This window comes from Biomphalaria glabrata, chromosome 1, assembly GCF_947242115.1.
Source record: "Biomphalaria glabrata chromosome 1, xgBioGlab47.1, whole genome shotgun sequence".
In the NCBI taxonomy this organism is placed as follows: Eukaryota; Metazoa; Mollusca; class Gastropoda; family Planorbidae; genus Biomphalaria; species Biomphalaria glabrata.
This window is the reverse complement of record NC_074711.1, coordinates 89,664,995-89,689,342: the sequence shown is the minus strand read 5'-3', so window position 1 is coordinate 89,689,342 and position 24,348 is coordinate 89,664,995. Positions and strand designations below refer to the sequence as shown.

Sequence of the window (24,348 nt, the reverse complement as noted above, 5' to 3'; positions counted from 1 at the left end):
TTTGAAGACAAAGTGAAATAACAAAAAGCTAAATCTCAAGCCTAGGAATACCAATAGCAATTATACCTATATGAATAATGTACCACATCACTTCATTAGACAAACTAAATTATAAGGAGAAAAAAATATTCTAATCTAATAATAATCTAAATGGTAGCCTTAGATATTTTATGATTTTTTTAGGTGGATTTCACATTTTATTGGTAGACTATAAACTTCTGCACTCATCCTAAATTTTTGGACTTGAAGACAAAATTAATAATAAGATGTTACACGGGTCGCGACGTGTTTGGATGTGACAATGTCAAGTTAAAATGTGACATAAATTAAAAATCAGTGTTTTCCCACTTTTTAGCTTCAATACCCCATGAGAATAAATATCATTATATAAAAATAATTTTTCTCCAATTTAAATTCAGACATATAAACATGGATGCAAGCAACAGAGCCCCATTCTGCCTGCAAGGGGGAGGGGGTCAGCAACCCCAAAAAAAATGCAAGCATGATGCCTCTTATATCTTCACAACATAAATAAAACATTTAGCGCTATATATATATTTATATATATATATATATATATGATATAAAGCTAATTTTCATTTCAATAGATGTTGTCAACCAATTAAAAAATACTTTTAAGTATCTCTTAGGACAGAACTACTCAAAATTTTTCAGCTCAGTAACCCTTTTACAACCCATACGATATTGGCAGACCCCTGACGCAGCCCGATTTGTCTGCCTAAATCGCCTGTTGCTAAAGTCACTAGCATAATCAAACTATCCGACCCCAGTGTATTTTTTGGCTCTGTGCTATTCATAATACAATAATATACAAAGCCTTTTCATTCACTGTTGTCACATTGCTAATAATTTACTGCTCATTTATGTATTATACATTTGCTTTACGTTCAAAGAACTCTTTTGGTTCACAATGATTTGTTACAAGATGACACTTCAGTTTAGCAGGTTTAAAACTTTTGTTCGATAACGCATTGAAACTGAGAAACATTGCTGCTGTTCACTGTTGCCTTTGTATGGTAGAAATACAAAATGTAAATATTCAGTAGCACATTTACATGGTGTGGCCTCTCTTACGTCATCATGTCTCATTTCGTTTCGACAGTTTCCATTACACACTTAAGCTTCAAATATTTATCCATAATCTAACGGTTAGATGGGCATATGAATAACAATTTAACAAACATAAATCACCACTGTATAATGTAATAATTAATCATACAATGTGCATGATTAATAGCCAGACTGATTGATAGTGTTGCTGAGTCTCAGGGTCATCGGCAGGAAACAGCAAAATGAATACTACTTTCTATAAATGTTATTTATAATATAATTGTATAAATTTTCATCTTTCTGTGGACCCCCTCTATTTTCTTCTTGCAGACCTCAGTTTGAGAAACACTGTTATAGCTGATTTAATTGATTGAGAAACACTGTAAAATAATGATAACTTTTAATGATGTCAAGAATAAGGTTGAAAATTTTTTTTAAAAATTACCTTTGAAAATTAGTGCTACAGATGTGTACCAAAACCTTCTCATGGAATGAATGTATTGTTTCGTTAGGCATGACTAACTCTGAAATCAGAAATATTTCAAATAGAATGATCTTTTTTCTTTTTTTTTTAACAAAGCTTATATCAACTCACTCTGTCTGTCAGGCTGATAAAAATTTTTTACACATTATACATCCCACACCCTATCTTGTATTAAGCTGAAATTTTGCACAATTATTTATTTTACCTGACAATACAAGAATCAATAAAAAGAATTTTTAACCAATTAGTTAATTTACTATTGGTAATTAATTATTTTGTTTGGTATCTTGAACAATGGAAAGAAATTGTACTTGACAGATGCAGTGGTATAAGTTAAATTAGTCCCCTTTTAAAAGAAATCTTGAGCACTGAGTGAACAATCATGTAAACAATCATCAATATACCCCCTTCTTCCATACCCCTTTCACAACTGGTCCAGACAAGTGATGGGATCATAGCGCATTGAGAAAGCTAAAAGCTTAACAAAACAATTGGTAAAAATATTTCTATCGGACAGATTTATATGTATGGGTCAGTTGTATGTATAATCACATGACTGATTCAAAATTGATACAATTACACTTAATATAAGCTTCATTTTTGTAAAAAGTATTTTTTATTTATGTTTTTCTTGTTTAAAATTTGTGCTCGTATTTAGGAAACAGCATTTAAATCTTCCTACTCATTTAAATTTAGCTATAGATTTAATTCTTGACTTCCTTTTTTTAAGATATTTACTCCTTAGAAGTGGTGCATTATTCATTATTGAAATAGTATTTAAATAGTAATTTCAATGCAATTCTTTGAATTCTCAGAAGGTAGACTTGGAAGCACTGAAACTTATTAGCTGTCATCAGAATCCAGCATCTTTAAATTTATTTTTCTGCAAGTTACATGGTTGTGAATGCTGGACAAAGATTGAAAAATAAATTTGGTATGATCACAATACCATTTCAAAGGCATACTATGTATGTATCAATCAAGAACCTAGGATAACCTCTGTAATATGATAAGGCAGGGAGGTCTAAGCCTCCTGTAGTGCCCTTTTAAAAAATCTGCCGTGTACCACAGTGCCAAATAGCTCCAATACAGTTCTAGTGACCTCACAGATATACGTCTCCCTGCAGCTTACCAAGAAAGAATTAAACAATGTTCCAACGGCTTAGTCACATAACAAGGGGGCTCAAGTTCAAATCCTGAATTAAGTAGAGTTGTGTTCTGAGTGCCTAAAGGCAGCACAAGTACTTTCATCCAGATACCCCCCCCCCCCCCCCAATGGTCCGCAAATGAGACTGGGCCATACTGACCATAGCACACTTACTGAGCATGCTTTAACTTTAAGCTTCACTTGTTGACTTCATGATATAGTCACCTAGTGAAGGCTAGTGTAGATCTAGAGGATCTAGTTAACTAGAGACAGTCTGGTCTTATTTTATATTGACTATAGATCTATAATTAAATTATATTGTATTATAATATTATACTACTAGACAGCCTAGTAGAGACTGTATCTAGAGTATCTATAGGTCTATATAATATAGAATAATAGATACTGAGGGAGATAATAGTAAATATAGCTCTAGAATCTATATTATATATAAAGGGAATTGAATATAGTAAATAAATTAGTACTAGATCTATAGGTCAGTATAAGTAATTATAATAACTTTATGATCATCTTAGTCTTAGTATCTAGATTCTAGATCTTTACTTAATCTATATTACTAGATCTAGATCTAAATGATCTATAATCTATATAATATAAATAATATAATCTATCTAATTCTAATCTCTACTCTAGAGTCTAGAATAGTCTAGATCTAGAAAGATCTCTTACTCATAGTCATATTCATAATGATAATCGTAACCAGTCAATCACTCAGATTCAATGATTATCATCATTATCATGATAGTCACATCATATGATCATAGTCTCATCTATAATCATCTAGACTATTTTAAGTATTTCCTAGATCTATACTACTATAGATTTTAGATCTAAATTAATTTAAATTGCTATAAATTAGTATAAATACTATATATATTATAATCTATGATCTATCAATCATTCTATCTAGTTTTAAATCTAGACTCTAGAATTAATCTAGAAATCTAGATCTAAAAAGACTAAATATAGCCGCCTTATAGGGTAAATATACTAAATATAGATCTAGATTCTAGAATCTAGTCTACAGTACAAGTCTAGAATTAAGAATAGATCTAGACTAGTCACTAAGTGACAGTAAGTTCTGAGTAAGTTAATTAGTAAGTAGGGGAGGGGAGATGTAGATTTATCACTTAGATCAGCAACACTGAGTAAGTTGAGATGTATATTAAATATTATATTAGATCTAGACCTATATTATTATATATAATCTAGATCTATCAACACAGTCAACAGTGAAACAGTGACAACAGTAAGTTGAGTAAGACTAAGACTTAAGACTAAGTCAGTAAGTGTCACTAAGTAGATCTAGAAATCTGGGCATCGAGATGGACTAATCTAGTCTTAAGTCTTAAGATGATATAATAATATAGATCTAGACTCTTACAAGTACAAATCAATTGCAACCTGTTCGATTTCCTGTACACACATTCTCGGATAAAGATCCAGATTTCCGTAAACTTTGGTGTCTAGATCTAGACTCTACAAGTGTAAGATTTCATGCACGGAACAATCTTTTTCTAGTTTCTAAATATAGACTATATCAGCGGTTATAAATCAGCGGTTCTCAGCCTGTATTTTTTTTTTCTATGGTGAAGATTTACGAACTTCGTGACGTGATTGAAAAGTAATTTCGCTTATAATCTAATAATACGCCATTGTTTTATAGACCAGTTATTGTAGGTAGGCACATTCCTCGTCCCATATGCTAGGACAAATTTGTACAAATACTCCTTCTTCCCTAGTGCTATTAGAACATGGAATGGGTTGCCTAAGCTAGCCAGGAAAACCAGTGACTTGGCAGAATTTAAGTCATTGGTTAATATGCATGACTAAATGCATGACGCGTAGGACGTAATCATCTTCTTTTTTGAAGTAACGTCTGTATTATATAAGATAAGATAAGAAGGTTGTATTTTCACTATGGAACAACCCAATAAAATGGATCTCGAAATAAAGATGCTTATTTGCGTTATTTTTGTGAATTTATTACATGTTAATATGTAATTTTGTTTTCAACTTTATCGATTAATTCACATCATCAATCTGACTTTAGTCCATGAACTAATAATATGCAATTTGGTAAATCATTTATGTAAATTAAAAATAGTAGTGGACCTATGATTGTTCCTTAAATTGGGGTACACCAGCTACGTGGAGGGGGGGGGGGGAAGGGGGGCTACCGAGTGTGCGACATCATTCTGACCATATATAACGCCCATGCGTTCATCTCATTTCTATGAGCTATGGGTTTATTAGAGGACATTTCTATAAATCAAACAAGAACACAAAACTAAAATGTTATTAAACCTTGGTAAGGCCAATATAATAGAATCTGCATCCTCTGTTTGGGACCCCTCAACTCAAGAAAACATTAAGAAACTGGAGCAGACACAAAATAGAGCAGTGAGATTCATAACAAACGCTATTACAGCATGGAATGGGTTGCCTGAGCTAGCCAGGAAAACCAGTGACTTGGCAGAGTTTAGGTCATTGGTTAATATGCATGACTAAATGCATGACGCGTAAGACGTATTATAATCATCTTCTTTTTTGAAGTAACGTCTGTATCATAAAGGCCTAAGATAAGATAAGCTGATCCGTATAGTCATTTTGCCACTGAATGCGGCCATAGACAGACCATAAACATAGACTACTAGTAAAAACAACTTTAGCCGGCCAAACAATAGGCCTACTAGCGCATCTGCAGTATGTCTGCTTTGTATTGATAGACAAATACAAAAACAAAATTTAATAAAATACTCAGAAAGACACAAAGATAAAGGCACATTCCCTGTTCCATATGCTAGGACAAATTTGTACAAATGCTCTTTCTTCCCTAGCGCTATTAGAGAATGGAATGGGTTGCCTGATGAGCTAGCCAGGAAAAGTAGTGACTTGGCAAAATTTAGGTCATTGGTTAATATGCATGACTAAATGCATGACGCGTAGGACGTAATCATCTTTTTTTGAAGTAACGTCTGTATCATATAAGATAAGATAAGAGACGGAGGATTATGATTGCGATAATGTGTACTCCATAAATAGGCCTATAGAAACCTGCGCTTTTAGGCCTACCCGATGACCACAGTGCCATTGGGTGGAGGATTATGATTGCGATAATGTGTACTCCATAAATAGGCGAAGTTGAGTTCGTGTGAAACACAAACTTTCTTTAAAATAATCTTGTTTATTTTATGTTAGCGCTATTAATCGCACTTTATGCCGAATTCTTTCTGGGAATTAAAGACCGCGTAGTTCTATTATAATTGACATTAGCCTACACTAATAAATGACAAAAGCCTAAACATGCATGCCTAGATTGACCTAGGGACACGCGCAGGACATTATCATCATTTTTTTTGTTTAAATAGGCCTAATGTCTGTTTTTACAAAGCTTATATCAACTCACTCTGTCTGTCTGGTAAATAGTTGTACACGTTATTTCTCCCACACACAATCTCGGATCAAGCTGATATTGTACACAATTATTTCTTTTATTTCTTTTACCTGAAAAAAAAAAGAATCAATAAAAAAAAATTAACCAATTCGTTAATTAACTATTGGTAATTAATTAGCCTACTTTGTTTTGTATCTAAAAAATAGAGCTAAGATGCTAGCTACAGAAAGATCATAGGTGTATCGTATCACGAATGAAGAGATTAGAAACAGGATTTATACAGCTATTGGACCTCATGTTGTCACTGACAAAAAAAAACGTAAACTCAAACTCTTTGGCCACATCATAAGGTCCTCAGAGGTCGCAAAGACCTTCCTTCAAGGAACAGTAGCAGGAAAAAGAAGAATAGGAAATGATGGGAAAACAACATCAAAGAATGGAATGGCCTGTTATTGAATAAAATTATATCCAAGGAAAGGACAGAGAGGAATGGAGAAAGGCAGTTGACAGATCTTATGTGATGCCCCTACGGTTCGACGGACTAAGGGATAGGTGAAGGTATCTCGCAGAAGGGAAAGAAATTGTACTTGAATGACTGTGTTAGGTAAGGAGCTTGTATGGTGCAATTTTCTTGAGTGTGTTTTGAAAAGTATTGTTTAGTGAGATTTGACTTCGTGTACTAATCACACACTTCCTACCTAAAAGTAAATATACAATGCAATTTTACAGTAGTTCTTGATGTAAAACCCAATATTTTCAGATATGCTTCATCATTTTAAAAATATTTCTAATCGCACAGATTTATTGTTGTTGGTCTAGAATAGTCAATATCTATTACAAATTTAATTACATGACTGATCCAAACTAAATGATACAATTAACTTCGTCTAAACTTTGTTGTTGTTTTTTTAAAAGTATTTTTTGTTGTTGCTATTCTTGTTATGTATTTAAAAAGCGATCACTGTAACATTTACCAGATATCCCATTCTTTCCCCCCTCTCTTTCCCAATTGGGCCAGATCATAGAGCAATGATAAAGCTAAAAGCATGAATTTGCGCTAAATAAAAACAAATGGTAAACTTATTTCTAATCGCACAGATTTATTAGGCTATTGTTAGTCTATATGCCTATCTATTACAAATTTAATTACATGACTGATCCAAACTAATTGATACAATTAGGCTACACGCTTTGTTGTTGTTTTTTTTTTTTTAAGTATTGTTTTTAAAAATGTTTTTATTGTTTGAATGATAAACTGCGATTCGCGGTGGCTGAGCTGTAGAGCACTTGGCTTCCGAAGCGGGAGTCTCGGGTTCGAATCCTGGCGAAGACTGGGATTGGCAAAAAACAAACCCCATTTGGGCAGTTGTTTGAGACAAACATCTATAGAAAAGCTAACAAGATCCTCGAAATAAAGAATCACCCTTTGTGTCAGTATTTTGTGATTTTACCATCACAAAAGAGATACAAGGCACCGATTGCAAAGACAAACGGACACAAACACTCTTTTATTCCACTGGCAATCAAATCATTAAATAAGAATAATCTGGTATAAACTTTGTCACATGTAAGTTATGAGTGAGTCTGGTGTGAATGAACACTTTGGTTTCTTATAGTTATAATGTTTTTTGTTTGGTGTAACGCACAAATTGTAAGACTAATTTCCATAAGGACAATAAAGATTTTTATTATTATTTTTTTTTAAATTTCGGTATCTTTGGGCGCCTCTGGGAAAAGTAGAGGCGGTTGGTCGTTGTGCTGGCCACATAACACCCTCGTTAACCATAGGCCACAGAAACAGATGACCTTTACATCATCTGCCCTATAGACCACAAGGTCTGAAAGAGGAACTTTTTATTTGAATGATAAACTAAATTAATCCTATATGATCTTAAGAGCAGAGACAGGAAACTATAAAAAGTATAAGGACCAAAGTTTACGTAAGCCACTACACATTATAGACCAAGCTTTAAACACACAGACACACATAGATGAGTTTGAAATTGCTTGTAGTAGACTCCTCCCCCATTTTTGTTCTGGTTGCGTGAATGTATAACACGAGCTAACTTTGCAATGACGCATACATTGATACATGACACGAACACATATGCGCTTAGTTCCTTGGTCATACATTAAACATTGTGTAGCCTTACAACTGAATCTCATCCAATGAAAGCTGCTAAAAAATAATATATGAATTTACTGATAGGGTCATGTTGTTTTCCGAGAAAATGTATCTCCCCCCACCACCACCACCATTCTACCCGACAGCCCTTCCTTCTTTACATTCCTCTACACAAGATCTTGGCCGATAATCTGATCTGTGTACACAAGGTGCTTTAAAAGTAGATTTTTTGACATGATGGATACTAGGCCTTTTAATAGAGACCATTATGGGCCTACTGATAGTCTTACAATTATATTATCGGTGACATAAGGTTTGCGTGGGGGGCACGAGTTGATGTTGACCATGACATGGCCTAAATTGGGCCGATGTGCCTAAAATCAAATCAGTTGATGCTGAGCGTAGATGGACACAAAACTGAGCTGTTTATGGCTTAGTGTTGGGCGAAGAGGATTAGGCCTAGGCCTACTTATTTTCTAATCCCCCCCCCCCCAAATACAACAGTGTATCAAACCTTGTTTAATGTTCAAAGAAATTATTGCATAGTACAAGTGTGTCTAAGAATAATTTACTTCCTTCCTTCTTAGAAGAGCACACTATCGGCTTTGTCACGCCAATGCACAAACACACACAGAGACTACAACACACGCGAACACCAAGTAGGCCTACGCACACAGAGTGGATGCAAGATGTGTATTCTGTTTAAATCTTATTTCACTTCTCTGTCATTCCTTCATTGGCCAATAATCGCATTCAAGTATGTAGCAATACTTTCCATCCCCGGCTCTTGTCCTACTGTATTTTATTATTATTTATTATTTTTTTTTTTGTAATACAATCATGTTGTGTGTGTGTGTGTGTGTGTGTTATTAATTAAACAGGTTTTTTTTTGGGGGGGGGGGGGGGAGGAAGTCCTCAATCTTTTTTTTAAAATGGAAACGATTTATTGTTCGAAATACATTTGTATAATGGTTCATTACTACTGTAGCATGCGACTATGGATCATCTTAGAGATAAGATGAATGCCTGGGCATTAAGCTATATGGACGGAAGGATGTCGTCATTTGTTGAATTTGTTTTCATCACCTTTATGCTCTTTGCACGACTTCAACATTACTTAGCCTAGATCACTGATGCCCAACCTTACCCATCCTGCGGGCCATTGTAATTTCCAACACTCGTTTTGCGGGCCATGTCAACAAAATGATACAGAAATGAAATGTAATTAACCTTCGACTATTAAAAAGAAGAAATCTGTGGATCTAGTAGTACCCGTAACAATCTTTTATTCTCGGCTCAAATCAAGAATGCCGTTTTTATGTTGTACTTTCTTTTAAACAGCCACACTTTTTTTTATGGAGCAAACTGCATGGCTTTTTTTATAATGTTCCGCAAACAAGTAAAGATCCGTTCACTTTTCCTTGTAGATTCTACATTCAGAGTCCCATCTCATAAACGAAATAATGTTAAAGGCCACAGTACCAATCCATTAGAGAACAAATTAGAGCCCTAACGTAGATAAAGATACATTTTTCAACTACTTCATTTTATACGACGTTTGGGCGGGCCGGATGGAACCACGTTGCGGGCCGGATCTGGCCCGCGGGCCGTAGATTGGGCATCACTGGCCTAGATAGTGATGAATTAGTCTACTTTCTACTTAATTATGTCATTACACAAATCTAGATTGTGATCATAGTGATCAATATTCAGGCTATTTTTTCTTTCAGCGTTTTTAGTCTACTTTAAAAATAAAATCAAGAATCAGAATTAAAACCCAAATAAACCAAAGGCTTAAAAAAAACGAATAAAAACTACTTTATTCATGGTAAGCCTGTGACGCAAGCTTAAGATTCAAAAATATCTAGTGTTATGTTAAATGAAAAGTTTTTGTAAAAATCTCCATAGGCCTACTGACGAAATTATTAAAACATAATGGCTGCCTGGTTTGCGCGCTGGACTGTCGTTCCAATTTTTCGATGGTCGAGGGTTCAAATCCTGCCCGCTCCCATCCCCCGTCGTCCTGCGGGAGGTTTGGACTAGGAAGTAAACTATCTTCAACTCTGAAGGAACATCCGAAACATGTAAAACATTTTACAAACAAACAAACAACATAATAAAACATAAATAAATAACAAACAAATAGGCTAATAAATAAAACATCAGGGTTTGTTAAAAGATATTTTTACCAATAGAACAAGAGCAGAAAACTAAAAAGCTATTTAAACTTCTAAAAACAATATTAGAATACGCGTCCTCCGTTTGGGACCCACCTACTAAAACTCTCAGAAAGACACAAAGATGAAGGCCCGTTTCTTATTCCATATGCTAGGACAAATTCGCTTCTTCTTCCCTATTATCATAAGAGCATGGAATGGGTTGTTTGAATCAGCCAAAGTACAAATCATGTTTATCGAAATCTATTTTCAGTCTGCTTTTGTTCATCGGACAAAATCACCAAACTAGTGAGTCGTAAATTTAACATCGTTGATCTCCCGTGATTCTTGATCATCATTAGTCTAAAGAACTTCGCTCGCATGTAATCTACTCTTACATTCACGTGTTAGAACCATCTAATAAGCTAAGAATTTTTTAAAAATGTAAATATGAAAATATGAAGCAACTGATAGGCTTACCATCATTACTTTTACGACGGCCTATAAGTATTGATTGTTATAACACTTTTACTCCCAGACAATTTTTACTGAGTGTATTGACACTGATATATTTAACAAGAACAAAATATTTTAAAAAATACTTAAAAAAAAAAACACAACAAAACTTATCAAAAGGAAAGAACCGCAGAAATCACTGCCATATATCTCAATACTGCAAGGTTTAGCTCCATTTTTTACACAATACAAAATTAATTAATTAGGTCTACCTTTAATTAATTAAACATAAATATAGTCTCATAACGAAAACAAACAGATTTATCCACTGAATTATGTTCCACACAATTTAGACGTAGGCCCCCTATCAGTGGTAGAACAAGAGGAGCGAAGAGAATAAAAATGGATGAACGCAATGAATGAATAAGTATTAATAGGTGTGATAATAAATTTCCCCCAGCTTCTAGGATGGCTGCCTGGTCGTGCGGTTTTCGCGCTGGACTGTCGTTCGGATTTATCGACGGTCGAGGGTTCAAACCCTGCCCGCTCCCATCCCCCGTCGTCCTGCGGGAGGTTTGGACTAGGAAGTAAACTATCTTCAACTCTGAAGGAACATCCGAAACATGTAAAACATTTTACAAAACAAACAAATTTTGACGTTAAACGACATGGCGCAATCATTTATTTTAGGGCGCCACTCATGTCAGATTCAGGACATTACAAGGGGAGCAGATAGCATTCAGAAATAAAAGATGAGTAATTCACGATTGACGTAGTCACTGTATCAACATCTAGAACTCACTATTGGGCTGGATCTGGGGCCTTTCTGGGCCGGGCAGTCTCCACAACGACTGGCTGGATAAACAGCCTCAATGTGTCATTAATTTCAACTTTGAACTGATATGACATGATTAGAAGTTAGTATTTGTTTCGGGAATAAGGGGAAAGTTTTACTTAGCGACAAGTGACGTGACAGATCTTTAAAAAAGAAGAACGCTCTAAGTGACGCTACAAAGAAGACGCTTTGTGTAGAGCAGTAGAATAGATATACGGATTTACGGAAAGACATTGGACGGATCCCTTTTTAAGTATCAAAGTATTCATGATTGTTTGATACTAGCGTCGACTACTATTTATTGATTGTTTGGCATTTGGCCGGTGTTCCTGATTTGGTTGAAGGTTACCTCATGATCATTGCATTGATTACATTCAACACCGCGGAAGAGCCACAACAAACAAATCTAGAGACATTACTAAATGTAACTAATGGCTAATGTCTAATTGTTTATAGTAGAATGAAGAACATTCCTCTCCTCCACCAATAATGCGACCAAAATCAACCGTCTTACTGCTTTCCTAGTCTCTGTCACTTGGCTATCGATTGTATACATATAATTAACTTCCCTTTATATTACAAAACTTAAATGCACAAATTCTGTTCTAACATAAGTTGATAACAGAGAAGTCAATGGGTTGATGGTATGTAAAGTACAACTAACCATTGACGACGGAATGGTATTGCATTAAGTAAAAAGGAAAAGAAAATGCACAGGCTCTCTGCTCAGTACAAATAAAAGGTTAAGGCAGTCTTTGATTCGGTTCCACATGGTTGCTAAAAACATAAGACAGCCGCAGAATCGACCCAGGAATAAAAAGGCTTATGACAGCTTATGTGAACAAGAGACAAGATATCTATACGTAAATTGTGTCAATTAAGGTACTTTTCAGGGCTGACAATATATGAAGAGATATATACTCTATGGCAGTAATACCCAACCTTATTCGACCTTCGGGCCAATTTAATTTCCGACTCTCGTGTCGCAGTCACATGACCGAAAAGGTACAAAAAAAAATGAAATTGACTTAAAACTATTTGATTAGAAACTTACATTTTGTTTTACGCTTCGGAAAGTGGCTTCATTTATCTACTTAAAATGTGAGCAACATTTTAGCTAGTTTTATCATCAACTCATTCTCTTGTCTCTTTTTCATAAATATTCCCATCAATCCTCCGACCTCTAGGCTTAGTTTAACCATCTTTTATTCGCGGCTCAAACCAAGAATGCCTTCATATTTGTTTTAAAATACTGTTATTTGTTTTTTTCAAACAGTCAAACTTTCTTTATAAAACAAATATGTGGGCTTATTATCATGTTCCAAAAGCAATGATACGTCCACTTTTCCTGGTAAATTCTACATTCATAGCCCCATTTCAGAAACACACAAATGATAATGGTCATGTTACAAACCCATTAGAGAAACGTGAGAGCCCTAACACAGGTAAAAATACATTTTTCAACCTTTTTTTTTTTCTGAGGGGGGGGGGGCGTATTTTGGGCACCACTGCTCTATGGTGTTTAACGTTCTAATTCTGGCTAGCAGTTAATTTTTTTGTATCCAAATCGTTTCTTAGTAGCCTACTATAATTACACATTGTTCCCTGGTTTACACTAAATGCACCAGAAAGTATAGCATATTGCTAGGCATCTTTAGAAGTTTTCGCTTTGTAAATAAAAATGGATTTATAAATGCGAGCATGTAGCCTTCTTCAGCAAAAAAAGTATCTTATCTCATAGAATACAGACGTTACTTCAAAAGAGAAGACAGTTGCCTCCTACGCATTTCATGTGTCAATTTAATCATGAATGTGAATCAGTGACTTAAAATCTGCTAAGTCGTTTTTTTTTGGCTGATTCAGGCAACCCATCACATTCTCTAATGGTATTAGGGAAGAAATAACACTTTTACGAATTTTTCCTAGAATATGGAAAAAGAAAAGTGCCTTTTTCTTTGAGTGTTAATGCTTATTACAAATTATCGCCACATGAAGTAGACTACTCGACGAGAGCCAATGACCTTCTCTACTGAGATTTTAATATTGTAACGATTCTCACTATCCGGGCTCTCTGCCAAGTGCTCCACACGACACCACCAACTCAAAAAACTTGACAACTCAGAACCAATATTTCTCCGTTAATAACCCTACCGCCGTTTCAACTGTAGCACTGGCCTCTCCGCCTCGCCCCGGGACTTGCACTGGGTTCAACTGTTCAGGACTGATTTCACACACTGGGCTCGTTGTGTCGTAGATCAAGACGCCGTCTTATACTCGCGAGGTGTCTTAACAGTACTCTATACCGAGCTGTCGTAATGCGCCGTACAGAACCACACCGCTGAACCGCACTGAACTGAACCACACCGCTGAACCGCACTGAACAGAACCACACCGCTGAACCGCACTGAACTGAACCAAGCCGGGCTTGTAGTGAACTGTGCATGGGACCATGCGAACCTTCGCTCTTTATATAAAAGGGTCCCAGTTGACCGTCCAGAAACCGATGCTCGATCATTCTGGTTGATTAATGACTACATCCGACGTGACTGGCCTGAGTAGTATACACTTAATATGTTTCTTGAAACTTCGCCAGTCATCGCCGAGGACCGACGCAACTCGTCATGGTTGACCGCTCATCTATACCTATCCGCACCACCACCAAAGATATAACAATATAGACAACCCGTAGATTTCAATCGATTTGATCTAGAACTATTATTTGCTGGTACAAACCTCGCCGAAAGCAAAAGGAATGATGCTGCTTCAGAAAAAAAAAGGAGAAAGAGAAAGAAAGCTATCATATAAGAAAGCCCTAAAACAGAGTGCATTCACTTGCACGAACTGTGGCAAACTTTCCCGCATATGAATCGACTTGTTTAGTCACACCAGATTTTGCCCGGACCCAAGAACAAACCGAAACCAGTGATTCCCTGGGCACATTCGTTGTCATTTAGGACAGAAGGAGAATATATATAAATGTATATATATAGTGGAAGTATGAGGCCTCAATACGCCTAACATTCCGGACCCTTAAAACAATTAGCTTGGTGTTCATAAAAAATGTTATTGTGCTATCCTCCAACTCAAATGGGAGCTACACACTTTTTAATGGTTTTTCTTTGCCAGAATGATTCTGCGAATTAAATTCAATGTTAGAAAAAAATTGATTTAGTTATATTATGGACTCTTTCTAATAACCATTGAAATGTATCAATAAATAGGCATATTTCTTAGTTTATTTATTTATTTTTGTAATCATAGATAACAGACATGAGAATAACTAATAAAAAGTGATGATTTTTTTTTTAAAAAAGAAATAAAGCCATTGAAGATTAGGGAACTTTAAATTCCAGATAATAAGTCGAGTTAGCTAGCTTAGTTGTGTGGCCATGGTGTGGCATATCGAACAAAATCTCCTAGGTTTCCCTTACCCAGCAATTAAAATAACTTTTAAAAAAATCAATGCCAACTCTATGTTCAAATAATAAATTAAATAGTCAAATTTTATTTTTCATAAATTTGTAACAATTCTAATCAATATATGATGATGAAAGATGGTGTCCATGGGAAGCGTGGTCGAGAGGCCAAGTGCGCTTGAACTTGGCTTGGCTTGGCTACCTAGAAGGGGGCTCGAGGTTCGACACCCGACTCGGGCAGAGTTGTGTTTACTGAGCGCCTAAAGGCAGCACGGAAAACGAACTCCTAGATACCCCCCCCCCCCCCGGTCCACAAATGAGATTGGACCAAAAGCGCTCTGAGCATGCTATAAGCATGAAAGTAGCGCTATATAAAAGCTATAATAATAATGATACTGATATACTCAGTAATAAAAAAAAAATAATAACATTTTTAGTTCTTCTGAGTTTCATGGATTCATTAGGCTTTCACAGTAAAAAAAAATAAATAATTAATCCAATAATTAATGAAGGGATGTTTCTGAAATTTTAATAAAATATGTCACAATGTCACAATCACAAATGAAAAAAAAAAAGAAACAGGTTAGGGTAATGGGCCGTAATTGGGGCCCATGATGATCTGCTAACCACTGTCAAAAAAAAACTTAAACTCTTCACAAGATCCTCAGGGCTCGCAAATACCTTATTTTCCTTCAGGGAACAGTACCAGGAAAAGACGAAGATGGGAAGACAACATAAAAGAATGGACAGGCCTGTCATTAAATGAAATTCTATCCAATACAAAAGACAGAGGAATGGAGAAAGATGGTCAGTATAGATCTTTGGCCTATGTGCTGCCCCATCAAATCGATAGAATAATAAATGTTGTCAAAATAAATGATTCAATTTTTCTGGACTACGACGAATTAATAGTGGCAATACAAAAATTGTGGTAGGCCTATATTATGACCGTATTTGGCCATTTTATGTTATGTAATAATTTGGCCATTTTATGTTATGTAATATTTATAGTTCAAAAAATATTTATTTAATCTGCATTAAATATCAGAAATAAGACAACTTATGCAACTTACCGGTACTTTACAGAACAGCAATAACAAAACGATTTAGATTTAAACCCTTGTTCTCGAAGACTCAGTACATGTCCGACTTACCATCCGAACGAAATGAAACAGGTCACGAATCCGCTGTCAACATTATAGAGCTAGCTTAATGTGGAACACGGTATAGACTAGTCAAGGGTTTTATAAATTCGAAACTAAAACTGCTCTTTTTTTTTTTCCTTGCTAAATTTAGGAAGAATATTAATTTTGAAATTTGGGTCACTTGTAACCAGTGAAGGTTGCATGTGGGACACCAAGTCTAAATGTATTAAGAGTTAGGCCTATGTGATTAATGAAAGCTGTGGGTTCAGAGGCGGTCTTAGCAGAGCGCAGGGCCGTGGGCGAGTGTTATGTGCGGGGCCCTGAGCCGTAAGGGTAGACTTTATAGACCGTACCACTTAACTCTTTCTCTCCGTAATTATTTACCACATTCTGGTGGAATCAACGCTGGTATCGTCAGCTAGGAGAGAAGGAGTTAAAGCTGACGGGATCGTCCGCCTCTACTGATGTAGGCCTTATTTTTGTTACAAAACACATTACACTTGCTGTTGGCCGTTGGACTACTACATTACATAGATTTCACCAGCCACATGAGGAGGCACAAAACCCCAGTGCAAAGCCCTCAGGATGACAAAAGTGGTCATCATCGAACCACATTACGTACTGTATTGTAAGCAGTGCTTTTTTGTGGACGTACGCACCGGTTCGTTTATCATTAATTTATTAGTAGTTTAAAGTTAGACAATCCATCACTTAGTACCGGCATCTAAAAAAAGCACTGATTGTAAGTGTTCTGCATGAAAGATTTAGCCTTTAATAATCAACGTTACTAATGATTCAGACAGGCTTGTCATGTACAATTCTTTAAAAAAAAAAGGCCAGTAAAACAAGAGTATAAGATTGTGTGTCAGTACAAATAGTTTAAGATTGTTTATCACCCTCAAATTTTCTGAGTTTGTGTTTCTCTGTAAAGAGCATAAGATTGTGTATGTAGCTTTGGATGGAAGTGCAATAAGATTGTGAAAACGAATTAACTAGGGAAAATATTTTTTAGTATTTTTACCTAAAGCCAACTACAGTTGTTAATAATCCTGATAATTCAAAACTCTCAATGATAATATTTCTTTTTACAAGCCACATCCTAAAGAGAGGGGGAAAAAAAAGTCTTAAATATTTTTTTCATAATAAGAAACCACAATAAGAATTTGAAATACTCTCCAACATTTTATTCAGATGATCCAGTAACAAAGTTTTAACATTATTATAAGTTGAATCAGAAAATTATAGGATAATTCAATATTTTTATAGTCATGAGTGGAGTAGTATCAAATATAACATCTTTATTTTTTATGAATAGGCTTCAAAGTTTTGGGAAATATATCAAATAGAATAGCACAATATGTCTTTAAAAAATATTTTTTAGACATTAAATAGAATAATACAATGATTCTGTACAAGTCATCAAACAGAATAACTTACAACTTTTGTACAAGACATCAAATAGTAGACAATAATTCTGTACACTACATTAAATAGGATAAAATGATAGTTCTGTACAAAACATCAAACATAAATATTCTAGCAATATAAATTTGGTTTTCAGTTCCAATCATATGACATAGATGACAATAATCAAGCAATAAAACAGATTTATAAAAGAAAGGTATCACACACAAAATATCTTATCTGGACAAGAATATAGAACTACATTGGTTTGCATACCAGTGATATAATTGTCAACAATTTATAAGCTCATTTAAAAAATCATTCTAAGCCTTCAGAAATGAAATAAGATAGAAGACAGTCAGACTTTGTAGAAACTAAACACTGAGAGGAGGGGAAATGAAGGGAGGAAGAATAATTGTAACCAATGATCAAAGAGAAAAATCTGCGAGTCAATTCATGAATGTTTACATTCAGCTATGATGGGTTTGTTCTCTAAGGCTTATTAAGAGATTACAAAAAAAAAAAAAAACAACCAACAACAACATGATTATCAAGGATAAAAACATTACTATTCACATTATATAAGCATGATAGTGTATACAAGTGTATGTAAAGGCTACCACATATTTTGACTTCTGTGTTTTAGCTTCATTTTATTTTCAGTTTATTGAACTTAAAAGGATTGATTGTATTCTTAGTGTATAGAAGAATATGGCTACCAACAACAATGAAATTATTTCCCAAAAGGAAAACCTTCAAGAAATAGCTTGAAATGGCATTTCTAATTTAAAAATAGAGAAAATAAGTTATCTTTTTTTTCCAAACAAGCTTATTTTCCTAAAAAGTCTTTATATCCAACAAATTTGAAATTGTACAATTCTTTATCACATGGCATGTAAACAAACTTGATTATTCAAAATTAGAGCTTGCAGGCTGTTTACTAAATAGTCTTTGCATATCAAAATGATTGGATAGACTAATTGGGTTGTTAAACCTAACCAAGTGTTGGTACAGACTTTTTTTTTTTCATGCAATAAAGTTTGTACAGAGGTCTAAAAGGAAAAACTGAAAAAGATTGGTAACTGTTTAAATTTGTTTTTATTTTATGATATTGGTTAGCCTCAGAGGTAGCATAGGAAATGCAGGTGCTCATATTTTGAAGATCAAGTACAGAGCAGGAAATCAAAAAAATTAATTGAGTAGCTAGATTTACTAAAGCTGCCTTGCATTTTGCAAAAAAAAAGAATTGAATCCACAATCTACTGTAAGACAATAATGGAGAAAAAATATTACTTGAGAAACAGTGTCTGCATCAAATATTTCTTATAGACAACTAAAATCCTAGTGAAGCACTTAAATCTACAAAACTTGTCAATGAGAATAGGTTGATGAGAATAAGATACCCATGGGTACTACATTAATTAGTGAAATGCAAAGGACTGAAAAAGGCTGAGATTCATCTGTGTCACTGAAAAAACACAACTGACTAATGCAACGATCAAACACGTGTTATCAGACTGATTAACGCAATGATCAAACATGTGTTATCAGACTGACTAATGCAATGATCAAACACGTGTTATCGGACTGATTAATGCAATGGCTAATGCGCAGAGCATCAAGTTTATTTCTTCAAATTTTCTACACAATATTTCCAGAAGAGTTGATTTTTAGCTGAAAATATTTTGTTTATTAACTTTTCACTCCTATTTAATAATGCTTTACTTGAAGAAAAAGAATTAACAAAAAAATAGCCACTAATGTAAAGATTATGCATACAAGTATATGTTATCCTAGTTTAAGTTTATATGTTATCCTAGTTTAAGTTATTCTCCTTGGCATGGGAATTAATATTTACATGTGTGTGTGTGTGTCTAAAAAAAATCTGTAGATAAAAACTGTCCCTAATACAGTTTATGGTGTGGCCCTATCTTCAGTTGTTTTTTTTTTATCTAACACATTTTGTACTTCCTGAGATTAGTACAAGAATAATAATCAGGTAGGCTACAATTTGATAACTGCAGCTTACATGTTTTGTTTAGCAGCCTATCACTCAATGATAGTAAGAATCCATCCATCACAGTAGATTTGAACAGTGTTATTGATAATATTAGTCTAACGCAAATAAAAAAATTTAACAATGACATTGAATGATATCTGACACAAAAGAAATCAATATTGCAGGTTAACACTGGAATGTAGAAATTGATTGTTTTTTCAGCAAAGACATTCAATTGGTGGAGCAGAAGGTGCTTAAAGCAATTGCATTAATTAGTGTCCTTTTTTTTCAATCTCATCTAGTAGTTTATGAAATTCTAAGTTTTTCTATGCTCTTTTAGTTATTTGCTTGCTTTTTTTTTCTCCAGAAAAAATAAACAATGTATTACATTCTTTCTGGTCTGATGATTTCATTCTAAATGTTTTTTTTATTCACTAAATGATGAGATTTAAAAAATAGAGAAACACAAATAACAGCTTGTATCCTCAAGCTTTCATCATTTCTCAATTCGATAAAATATGTAAAACTTTAGAATGAAACACAAAATTCTTTAGGACACAAAATATACTGCTGACATAAAATCATTGTATGCGGTCATGAGGGGACAAGTTTTAAAAGTTGCTGTTGGAACTCAGCAAACACAATTCAGTTGAGGTTGAGCCCCTATGTTCTCTGCCATATAGACCACCAAACATCAAACCAAAAAAAAAAGCAAACACATTAAGCCCAAAACAAAACTGAATGTATCATCAAAAGTTAGGGGATTTAACATCTGAAATTGTGTTTTGTTATCTATAAATAGCAAACCAGATTTTTTCGTTCACACACATACAAAATCAATTTCATTGGTCTGTCTCAACCTCGACAACCAGTTTCTAGTGACCAGTATAAACCTGTTTCTATTTCAATAAAATATCTTATGAAAATTTTTATTTTTTGTTCTGGATTGGATGTTATTTTGACCCAGATGTATGAGTCTTTATTACAAGGAGAAATGCTTCAACTTTTTTTCTAATGAAAAAAGTGATTTAAAGTTAAATGACTGACAGCAAGATAATCACAAAGTCAGGTTGAAAGCTATTTGACTGATACCTGGTCGCAACACAGGTAACTAACAATAGCTAAATCACTTAGTTCTATTTGAACTTTTAAAATTGTAATTGTAGTTTTACAATCAATCAAAGAGAGGAACTTACACTAAGTATGTCATAGATAAGGTACAAATTTGGGAAATTCAATTTCAACCAAACAATAGACATACACACTAATACATGGCTGAGAATATTACAAAACAATAAATAATACATTTCTTGATCTACAGTTCCATCCAAACTTATTTATAGCTTTATGAAAGACAAAGATGCAACAAATAAGCTGTCTGTTACTCCCAAATTTTTGACAAACAAGCTGTCTGCTACTCCCAAATGTTTGACAAACAAGCTGTCATTTACTCCCAAATGTTTGACAAACAAGCTGTCATTTACTTCCAAATGTTTGACAAACAAGGTGTCATTTACTTCCAAATGTTTGACAAACAAACTGTCTGTTACTCCCAAATGTTTGACAAACAAGCTGTCTGTTACTCCCAAATGTTTGACAAACAAGCTGTCTGTTACTCCCAAATGTTTGACAAACAAGCTGTCTGCTACTCCCAAATTATGTTTGACAAACAAGCTGTCTCTTACTCCCAAATGTTTGACAAACAAGCTGTCTCTTACTCCCAAATGTTTGACAAACAAGCTGTCTGCTACTCCCAAATGTTTGACAAACAAGCTGTCTCTTACTCCCAAATGTTTGACAAACAAGCTGTCTCTTACTCCCAAATGTTTGACTAACAAGGTGTCTCTTACTCCCAAATGTTTGACAAACAAGCTGTCTGCTACTCCCAAATGCTTGACAAACAAGCTGTCTCTTACTCCCAAATGTTTGACTAACAAGCTGTCTGTTACTCCCAAATGTTTGACTAACAAGCTGTCTGCTACTCCCAAATGTTTGACAAACAAGCTGTCAGTTACTCCCAAATGTTTGACAAACAAGCTGTCTGCTACTCCCAAATGTTTGACAAACAAGCTGTCTGCTACTCCCAAATGTTTGACAAACAAGCTGTCTGCTACTCCCAAATGTTTGACAAACAAGCTGTCTCTTACTCCCAAATGGTTGACTAACAATGAACATATAACCAAATTGCACTAATGCTATGGCCTATAAAACACAGCCACTTATTTCCTTCACTTTTGAGTTCAACAGAAAGAAAAAAAAAACAACAGCTTTCAATCATGCACATGTGTCAGGATGATTATACATAAGATTTTTCCTAATTTTCGGCTTATCTCCTTTGGCATGTTCAAGACTCTGTTTACGATGTGAACCTTGAGGCAGAAATGCAAAAACATCATTTAGTACTAAGGCATCACACTGTACACAAAATAATATTAAAATATACTAAAGGTTTTAATATCATAATATCTATCTATCTATCTATCTATATCTATATCTATCTATCTATCTATCTATATCTATCTATGTATATCTATATCTATCTCTCTCTATATATAATATATATCTATATCTATCTATCTATATCTATCTATCCATGTATCTATCTATATCTATCTATCTATATCTATCTATCTATCTATCTCTATCTATCTATCTATCTATCTATCTATCTATCTATCTATCTATCTATCTATCTATCTATCTATCTATCTATATCTATCTATCTATCTATCTATCTATCTATCTATCTATCTATATATATATATATATATATATATATATATATATATATATATATATATATATATATCTATCTATATATATATTGTACTAACCTATAGCAACAAATGCACTACCAACTGCAAGCCCAGACTGTCCACAAGGAGCAAACTCAGCATCACCAGTTGGTAGTTGTATAAATAGGGTAAGAATAGCCGCTTTGTGGTCAGCAAGAGGCTCAATGGCTATTGCTGAAGGTTTACTCATCATCTGGATAAATATGTAAGTAACATTAATAAAATACACTTAGTAACAGGCAGACACAATTCACCAAATTTAGAGATGAGCGCAGTTCAGCCCAGAAAGGCATATTTAGTGCTGTTCAAAATACAAGCATTATATGATCTGAAGATGTTTAAGTCAGTTACACTAGATTTTATTGGTTCTTTGCCTTAAGTACCGTTTGTATGTTTAAAAAAATATAATGCAATGAGTTGTCACAATTTGAGTACCAATCTATACTATAAAGTAGAATGTTAGGCGTATGTATGTGCCAAGAGAAATCATAACCGTTTGACCAATCTTGATAAAACTTGGCATAAATGTTCCTTGGGTACTAACTTAGACCGTAGTGTATGTATTGTAGCCCTAAAACAAACTTAAGACCCTCAAAAAAAAAAAAGTTGACCAACTCTATGAAAGTATGCTATTTTATGAATCTAGGCTATGTTTACCATGTAGACATGAGAAAAGATTGAAAGGATTTAGATCTGGATCTAATTTTAAGAACTACACTTTGCATATATAGTTTTTTACTTTGACACATGAAAATACAAATTATAGTCTATTGATTTCATTATTTAATAAAATTAGGCTTCAAATTTGTGTTTCAAAAGCATTTTTACATAAATTTGTTCTTTATATCTGCGAATTTAGAATTCCTGACATGCTCTCATTAGACATTACCCGAAAGGTTACACATGTTTGTAAAATGTTTTACATGTTTCGGATGTTCCTTCAGAGTTGAAGATAATTACTTCCTAGTCCAAACCTCCCGCAGGACGACGGGGGATGGGAGCGGGCAGGGTTTGAACCCTGGACCATCGATAAATCTGAACGACAGTCCAGCGCGCAAACCGCACGACCAGGCAGCCATCTCTCTATTCCTGGGTCTAAACCTCTAATTCAACTCTTAAGATGATAGAACTTCTCTTTGCTAAGATAGTTTAATACTTTAACACAAGAACATACTAATTATAGTCCATTCATTTCATATTTTAATCAAATTAACATTCAAATTTGTTTTTCTTAAGTATTTTTACATGAGCGCAACTCTATTCTTAATATAACGTGAATTCAGGTCAATTAGCTATTTTTAGCTCCATTCATAATATTTTTTTATTCATGAATTCATGCATTCGCTTTACTTATAACATTATTATTTTCTTTAATAGTTTCTAATACCCTATATCAGTGACTACATCAGCAATATGCAAGTTAAGACCGGCGGACTGGGGGTAATATCTGTCTAGTGCATTTATAAAACTAAAATATTTTTTGTATGAAATAATCTAGTCTATGGAGATGCGGTGGCTGAGCGGTAAAGCGCTTGACTTCCGAGCCGGGGGGCCCGGGTTCAAATCCTGGTGAAGACTGGGATTTTTAATTTCGGAATCTGTTGGGTACCTGACATAAGTTGGGGAAAAGTAAAGGCGGTTGGTCCTTGTGCTGGCCACATGACACCCTCGTAAACCGTAGGCCACAGAAACAGATGATCTTTACATCATCTGCCCTATAGACCACAAGGTCTGATAGGGGAACTTTACTTTTTTTATAATCTAGTCTATAGATGGGAAATGATGACTGACTGAAATTTTAATGTCTTTGAAATTCACAACCACTAAACTAGTTGACAGCTCAAGAACATCCATTTTACAGTGATCTTGACATATATTACCAAAGTCTAAGCTGTTA

At 34.4% G+C, this 24,348-nt stretch overlaps 2 protein-coding genes across 9 annotated transcripts in view; both read right to left on the bottom strand.

Annotated features, from left to right (window-relative positions):
• Positions 1–16,339, bottom strand: part of LOC106050931 (uncharacterized) — a 38,020-nt gene extending 21,681 nt beyond the window's left edge. The window contains exons 1-3 of one of the 7 annotated variants that reach the window (XM_056018483.1): positions 16,182–16,339; positions 6,133–6,230; positions 1,517–1,595 (exon numbers count right to left, since the gene is read on the bottom strand). In XM_056018483.1, coding sequence (XP_055874458.1) covers positions 1,517–1,587 — 71 coding nt within the window. In that variant the 5' untranslated portion in view covers positions 1,588–1,595; positions 6,133–6,230; positions 16,182–16,339. Of the gene's footprint in view, positions 1–1,516; positions 1,596–2,876; positions 2,899–4,107; positions 4,341–6,132; positions 6,231–16,181 lie in introns of those variants that run through there. The other 6 variants (XM_056018486.1, XM_056018482.1, XM_056018484.1 and 3 more) reach the window with 6 other exon arrangements.
• A 3,255-nt stretch (positions 16,340–19,594) lies between these two features.
• LOC106062046 (attractin-like protein 1) overlaps positions 19,595–24,348 on the bottom strand; it is a 49,732-nt gene continuing 44,978 nt past the window's right edge. For both annotated transcript variants that reach the window (XM_056018488.1, XM_056018489.1), the window contains exons 27-28: positions 22,491–22,644; positions 19,595–22,025 (exon numbers count right to left, since the gene is read on the bottom strand). In XM_056018488.1, the coding sequence (XP_055874463.1) occupies positions 21,931–22,025; positions 22,491–22,644 (249 nt within the window). In that variant the 3' untranslated portion in view covers positions 19,595–21,930. The remainder of the gene's footprint in view (positions 22,026–22,490; positions 22,645–24,348) is intronic.